General features: G+C 40.6%; 1 protein-coding gene across 1 annotated transcript; it reads left to right on the plus strand.

The window, feature by feature from the left end:
• Positions 1-4,260, plus strand: NDUFA5 (NADH:ubiquinone oxidoreductase subunit A5). Its single transcript, XM_086747211.1, has 5 exons — positions 1-118; positions 639-683; positions 2,560-2,676; positions 3,403-3,468; positions 4,052-4,260. The coding sequence occupies exons 1-5, from the start codon at positions 98-100 to the stop codon at positions 4,151-4,153; spliced, it is 351 nt and encodes a 116-aa protein (XP_086603337.1). The 5' UTR covers positions 1-97; the 3' UTR covers positions 4,154-4,260.
• The last annotated feature ends 3,181 nt before the right edge of the window (positions 4,261-7,441 follow it).

Below are 7,441 nucleotides of genomic sequence, written 5' to 3' on the forward strand. Positions count from 1 at the left end.
GACCGCAGTCGCCCGGCAGGCGCATGCGCCCGGCTGCCCCGTGAGCGGCGGCGGCTGGCGGGGCGGGGCGGGGCGGGGCGTTCGGCGCAGCGCAGCCATGGCGGGCGCGCTGAGGAAGGTGAGGCGCTGCGGAGGTACCCGGGTCGGGCAGCTCCCGTCTCTTCGTCCTGCGCCGGGGTCTCCCTCCCCTCCGGCCTCTGCCCTGGCGGGTTTCTGGGGAGAGGGTAGGGGGTGCCTGAGCGGTGAGCGGGGCGTCCTGCGAGGAAAGGGCCAAGGGGAGCGGAGGGCCCGGTTCTCCTCCCCGGCGGGCCCGGCGCCAGGTGCTGGCGGGGCCGCAGCGACCGATAGCGAAGGGGGCGGGCCGGTCGTGGCGGGAAGAAGAAGGCGGGTAAGCGGAGTTCACCCCCTCGAGGAGGGTCTCCAGCAGCCGCTTTGTAGCGTCAGCTGCTCACTTTCTCCCCTTGTGCGCTGATCAAAACACCGCAAACTTGTGAGATCACGGGTGGGGCGGGGAGGGGAGGCGAGGCTCATGTCACGGAATGGTCCCTGTCAGGTGGGTGTTGAGCCAAAACAAAAGAATCAGATAGCATGGGAACAGATGTTTAGGTGTTCTAAATATGTTTGTGCTCTCTGTGCAGACCACTGGACTTGTAGGATTGGCTGTAGCTGAAAACCCTCATGAGGTACATCACATGTCTTTAATTCTGTATTTAATGGAAATTGTCACTGAGATCAAAGCTTTTTGTTACATATTTGTGTATGTAGGTATGCTGTGTATCTTAAAGTAGTGCCAACTTAATGAAAGTGTAAAAATGTTCCAAAGTGATACAGGAGGAAAATGAATTCTTAAGGGTTTCATAGAATCATAGAATAGTTTGGGTTGGAAGGGACCTTCAAAGGTCATCTAGTCCAACCCCCCTGCAAGGAGCAGGGACATCCCCGACTAGATCAGGTTGCTCAGAGCCTCATCCAGCCTGGCCTTGAACGTTTCCAGGGATGGGGCATCCACCACCTCTCTGGGCAACCTGTTCCAGTGTTCTACAACTTGCATTGTAAAAAATTTTTTCCTAATATCTAATCTAAATCTACCCCCCTCTATTTTAAAACTCTCTATTTTTAATTCATATCATTAGGAGTTACTTTGCACATGTACTTCTTGTTGCATGTGCTGATTTCAAAAACCTCCTTTGTGTAAGAGCTTATATGAACCAGTTTTTTATTGCTCTCTCATCTCCAGTGCAGAAGCAAAGCACTCTAGATTCAGTTCTTCATAAATGTAATTTCTACATCACAAGCATACAGACTTTTGCTGCCTTACTGTGTTGTCTTTCCAACAAGTACTGAAGTAACTTGTACCTGTACTAAGGGGATAGGCTAGTCTTACATGATGGAGAGTAACCATCTGGTGCAAAGCCACATGAAGGCCATGATGGTAAGCATTCTTGAGATTGTGGTTTTCGGGAACCCCATTAGGTGGTTCTTGTAGCAACTGGGTACTTTCTTTTTACCTCCTCAGGCTCAGTAACGAAAGTATGTTTGCCACATCTTGCTTGCTTTTTCAGGAGGCATGAGCTTTGAAAGGAGTTCAGTAATTCTTTAATTTCTCTGCTTTGAAATTTCCCACTCCGCAGTGACTCTATTTCAGAAATGCTTTTGCCATCAGAAGGTAGGAATACTGTCAAAAAGAACCATTGCAAAAAAAAAATCATTATTCTGTGCAAATGATTCTAGCTCAGTCTACAGCCTTGACAGATGCCTTCTGAGTGAACTTACTAAATTTTAGGTTTTTTCAGTGACTTAAAGCCAAGAACAAAGGAATCAACAATGCTTTAGTTGAAGTGTGTAGATTCTGTGCCAGTCCTCTTTTTGATTCCTCTTTTTTCTTCTTTGTATTTCTTTGACTGCAGTATTCTGCTTCTATTTCTTATTGTTCCTGTAGGACATCCGTTACTCTTCAGTTAGATGCAGTTACCCAGCCAACATATGGCCCCAAAGCTGCTATGTCTTCACCCCAGCGTGTCCTTTATCACTGCATTTAAATACAGCAATAAGTTTCATGTGGTAGTTTAATTTAAATCTGTCACTCAGAACTTTGCATCAGTATGAGCACAAGTGCCAAAAAAAATTTAATGCACTTATGCTTTGATAGCTTATGCGCTTCTTTATATCTTTCTCAGGTAAGTTTTCATAAACTGATGGTTTAGATACGAATTTGCCTCTTTTTTTTAGAAGTATGGTTAGTACTAGAAACACAGCTTTTGTTTCCATTTTGCGTTGAATGTACTTCAGACTGCAACTTTTTTATCTCCCCCCCCCCTTTTTTTTTTCCTATTTCGCCTTTCAGGTAACTTCCAGTGGTAACTTCCCAGTCCTGATAAATCCTAGTCTTACCTAAGACAGAATTCTGTAGTTCAAACTCTGTAGTTATTTTGTTAATCCTAAATTTCTGGCTTGAATACCATAACTCTCTATGTTTTGTGTACAGTTAGCTAGTACATTAAGTAGGATAAGAAGTTAAATCTAGTTATGTATTATAACCATGTCTTGTGATCACTTCAGCGCCTGCGAATACTGTACACAAAAATCCTTGGTGTCCTGCAAAACATTCCCAAAGATGCAGCATATAGAAAATATACTGAGCAGATTGTAAATCAGCGATTTAGTTTGGTGCAAGCGGTAAGTACAGTGCTGTTTCATAAATGTTACAGATGAAAAAATTTTTAGGATGAGAAGAATGATTTTTCAAAATGTCTGTTTTTCAGGAGTGTATATATAACTTTCAAGTATCAATTCAGAAATAACTGAAGTCTTGAGGTTTATTTTTGTTATTGACTGGAATCTTTTGTTTGTATATTTAAAAGAATTGTTAATTTCTTACTGATGTTTTCTATTAAAATTTTGTAGAATTTGTAAAAGATTTGTGGAACAGTGGTAACTTCCACACACTTGCACAAAAAATGCTTGGGCTCTTACCATTGTAGTGTCTTAGCTCAGTCTTTGCCTTCAACATTTTAAAACACTTTTTGGTAGTTAAATTATGCGGTACTGGTATTGTGTATTTAAGATGAGAATTGGACGGTTGTGTATCATTTTATAAAAAGCTAAGATCAAAATTTTCTTTCAAGGCACATACTAAAGCCCTTAGCTGCTAATGCTTCTTTGGATGTCATTAAATAGTACTCGGTTTTTGTGTCTGTCATTGAGAATTTGATGCTTGTTTTCCAATAAGAAAAGTGTGTGAGTTTACTTTGATAATGTAAAATGACAGAAGCCAGCTAATTTGATGGTACTTTTGAGGAAGACTAGAGTGTGATCTGGTTAAATTATTGTTTTCATGCTTTATCTGGGCTTTCTACTTCTTAGTAAAACTGAACATTTATTTCTATGTATGTGAATACACAGGAGACTGATGTGCAAAAACTACAGGATAAACTGAATAGTGGTCACATAGAAGAAGTCATTATACAGGTAAAGGGGGGAAAATTAAGGTTGGGTACAAAAGGGAGGAGTGGCTTTCAGTGTTCCTTTGGCTGAGCTTCTGTTCAGAAAACTGGCAGCTTTTTCCTTTGGTGCAAAACAACAACCGAGCAGGGGAAATAATCTGAAAATTAATTGTCATGTAGTGATTGGAATGACCATGCTAAAACCTAACACAATTAACATGTGTTTACTGTAATGTGCTTCCATTTATACCATAAATACTGACATTGCTTCTTACAGAGTCTAAATCAGTGGGAAGGGCAGAAGACAACTGAATAATATTGGAGGATAATCCAAGTAGACTGGAAAATACCATGAAGTCATTGGGAATGACTAGGTGAACAGACTGTCTGTTTGGGTATTTAGAGGTGATTCACTATGTTTTTAAAAACAAAAACCAAACCTCCCCAAAACACACAGTTCCTTTTGACACTTACAGATTAAATTTGTGGTAGTCCCTGACCGTGACAGGTAGTGGTATCACTGAGATAACAAATGGAAACAGAGGTAATTTAATACTTTGGCAATTTTGTATAGAATCTAAACATTTGTGTATGGTGTTTATTAACAGGCTGAAAATGAGCTTTCCCTGGCAAGAAAAATGCTACAGTGGAAACCCTGGGAGCCTCTAGTTGAAGAACCTCCTTCTGACCAGTGGAGATGGCCAATATAACTTTCAAAATGGTGTAACCTCTTGAAAGTAAAAAAAAAAAAAAAAAAAGTTAATCTATTGTTACTGACAGTTGTCTTTAAATTAAAGATGATAACTTCATAAAAACATATTTTGTCCTAATGTCCACTTATATTTAGCAATCTAAGGACTGCTTCCAATTTCTTGCAAAAGTGGTTTTAAGAAAATTTTCTTTAGCTGTTACACAACCTTTGGTGGATTACCTTTTGTAATTTATTATTAACAGAGTATTTGTGCCTCATTCTGAGTTATTTTTAAAATCTATGTTTGTATGTTAACAAATACAGATATTATAGGCCATTTGAAATCAAAATAGAAGAAAAGTATGATCCTGCCTTTCTCTCCCACCTTTGGTTGTGTATTTTTGCCAGCCACTGCCAGTGTCTATGACCATGATACTGAGATCAGGGACTTGATGTAATGAAAATTAGGCTTACCAAAAATACCAGGGGTTTTTTTAGATTTCAGCTGAATCAGTGTCTTGAACTGGCTGACTTTGCTCCCCACATAAACACTAATTCTGACTCAGGGGAAGCACTGGGAAGACCCAAGATTGGAGGGGTGAGGAGGAGAAGAACGCTACCCCTTAGGGTGACAGCAGGAACAGGTGTCTTGGTCAGCAGGTAGGTTACCATACTCAGCATAGTACAGATGGCACAGACTTTAGTACTGGGGTCTTACAAAGGCTTTGTACATAAACGCATAGATTTATTTGTATATTATTGATTCAGACCTTGAATATTTCTTAGTAATACGAAAAAAGCAGTGGATCTTTCTTGACACGTCTGGCTAAGCTGCTTCAAACATTTAAATGGAAACAGTGCTTGGCTCTTCTGAAAACTTTTGTTTACAGATTTAAGCTTATATGCCCCAGTGAAAATGTCCAAACTAGATGTAAGGACACTATGCGAGTTTGCCTTTACTCTCATTTTTTTCAGTACCATTAATAAAATTATTGCAAGTATAAAGATAGGAATATAGCTGTATGACAAAAATCTGCAGTTTGTTAAACGTTTATGATACTGCACTACATTACACTACATATCACTACATAACATACTTTATCATAGCTGTTTTTTCATATAGGCCTATAAGTTTCCCTGTGATGTGATTATTATTATGATTAATTTTATCTTCATATAATATTTCATATAATCAAGGTATTAGGGAGAATAGGACAATAGAAGATAAAACCAAAAAGTATACCTAGGGTATTGACTCTAACAACTGTTTTCACTGCATTCTTTAGCATTGTTTTTTTCAACTATTACTACTATAATTACAGAAACTTTTAGATTTTGAAAATTGAAAAAGTGGAAAATATTTTGCTTTGTTGGTTGGTTTTGAAGGCTTTTGCAGTCTTGAAAAATGTAGGTGTTCTCTTCTGAGATGAAACCACTAGATGGCATTCCAGAAGAGGATTTTGCTGAAGTTAAGAAACAATTTCCAAATGAGAACCATTAAAGGATTATAAACTTGATTGAGGGCTAGTGATGTCAAATGAGAAAACAAGATGAATGGTTTTAGGTAGTAAGTATTGAGTTGATGTGAGAGGAAGCAAAATAAAAAATAAACAAAAAACTCTTTAGTATGAATGATACTGGCATACAGTACTTGGGGGGGGGGGGGGGGGGGAAGTTGCCAGAATATGTGGACAACTATTGGACTTATTTCTACTTTTTTGTAACTGAGACATTAGCTGAACTCTCTTTTTGCTCAGTTATCTTCTCCACTTATAAAGCCGTATTTGCCACATGACTTACACTAGCTCTCTTATAAGCTCCTGAGTTGTGTTGCGGGGGAGAGCAAGTCTCTTTTTCTTGGTGCATTGCTGCTAGAATTAGACAGCGGGTCTTTTGAAACTGAGTTTCACCACTAAAAAGCGTGCTCACATCTTCTCCCTTTCACAAATGCACAAGTATGCCCTCAGTACAGACCTAATATGAGTTGTTTACTACCTTAAGGGGATTTTTGAGAGCTATATTTCCTAATTTATATCCTCAGTGATTTTTCTGGTTTGTTTCTTTCATGTGACTCAAAATAGGATAATTTTGTAAATCTTTCTATCCAAAACACTGGATTAGCCTTCACAAATTTAGGAATCAGTTAACTTGGCTTTTAAAAAGGTTCTACCGATGCCAACTCTAGGAATCACTAATAATGATTTTGCAGCTTTCTGAGCTTTTTAACAATTCTCAGAATGTGTTATGATTTATTTTCATTATTTTATCATTGATTAAATTTGGTTTCATTATCTTGGTATAAATTAATCATCTGTGCTACCTAAGATGAGTAAATTAATTGGTATTATGTTGTAGCATCAACTTTACATAGCAGGTACCGAGAACAAAGGGAGGAAAGAAAATGTATTGCAGTTTTGAGATGTAATGATGTATGGCTTTTGTATACTGTTGTGTAGTTCATGTCATCCTTGTTCCTGGCTAATTTAAAAATACATCTTCGCTAAAAAGAAACAGTAATTTTTACCTTGCTATTAACTCTGTAAGTACATATCTGATATTTAAATCCACACTACAGCAACAAAACAGTACACATATTTTCCAGGCAAGAGAGATTCTTCATTAGGAGTACTGGCTTGTCTCGAGTTCTCCTTAGCATGCTGAAACAGTTGCAAGAGTTGTCTCAGAAATCACACATCAAACACCAGGAAACTCAGTTTCGTATGGTTTTAATTCTGGTCTAAGTGTCTTTATTTCTACTGAAGAGCCTCGGTCCTTGCACCAGCACCGCAGGCCTCCCAGGGGAGAACACCGCTGTTAGGCTGAACGCAGCTGTGCCGCCACACAGCTCGGAAGCGACGGTCCTTACGGTGGGCGTCATCAACATCCACGCACCACCAGCGTTTGGTAGTATCCAGGAAACACTGTGCCGTATTAGCACGATTTCTGCCACTGTCTGCAGTAGGAACTGAAAGGAAAAAGGGTGTTCTCTTACGTTACCGGCACTCTAAGCTGGTAAAAGTTCATCTTCACCTTGCTGCGCATCAGGGCGTAGGACAGGGCCGTTGTCCGGGCCGTCGCTGTGCCAACGCCCCGTGTGGAGCCGCGCACACCGCCCCAGCGGGGCCGCGCAAGGCAGCGAGCGGGAGGTGCTGTAGTGCTGCCGTTAGCCGCGGGGGAGGAGAGTGGGGCCCAGGAGGTCTCCCAGCCTTTGTCCTTTCACACTGCTTCCCTTTCTCCTCTCCTCTCGGCCTTCCTTGTCCCTGGGCCGTGCATAGCGCCGCGGACGGTGCGCCCAGCCCGGCGCCCC

This window comes from Chlamydotis macqueenii, chromosome 1 (genome assembly GCF_036417535.1).
Source record: "Chlamydotis macqueenii isolate bChlMac1 chromosome 1, bChlMac1.mat, whole genome shotgun sequence".
NCBI classification, from domain to species: Eukaryota; Metazoa; Chordata; class Aves; order Otidiformes; family Otididae; genus Chlamydotis; species Chlamydotis macqueenii.

Bases quoted from the DNA above. Each gene is read 5' to 3' on its own strand.
- NDUFA5 (XM_086747211.1), top strand. From the start codon at position 98: ATGGCGGGCGCGCTGAGGAAG. The intron at 2,677-3,402 runs GTAAGTACAGTG...GTGAATACACAG, and splicing joins GATTTAGTTTGGTGCAAGCG to GAGACTGATGTGCAAAAACT. The intron at 3,469-4,051 runs GTAAAGGGGGGA...GTTTATTAACAG, and splicing joins TAGAAGAAGTCATTATACAG to GCTGAAAATGAGCTTTCCCT.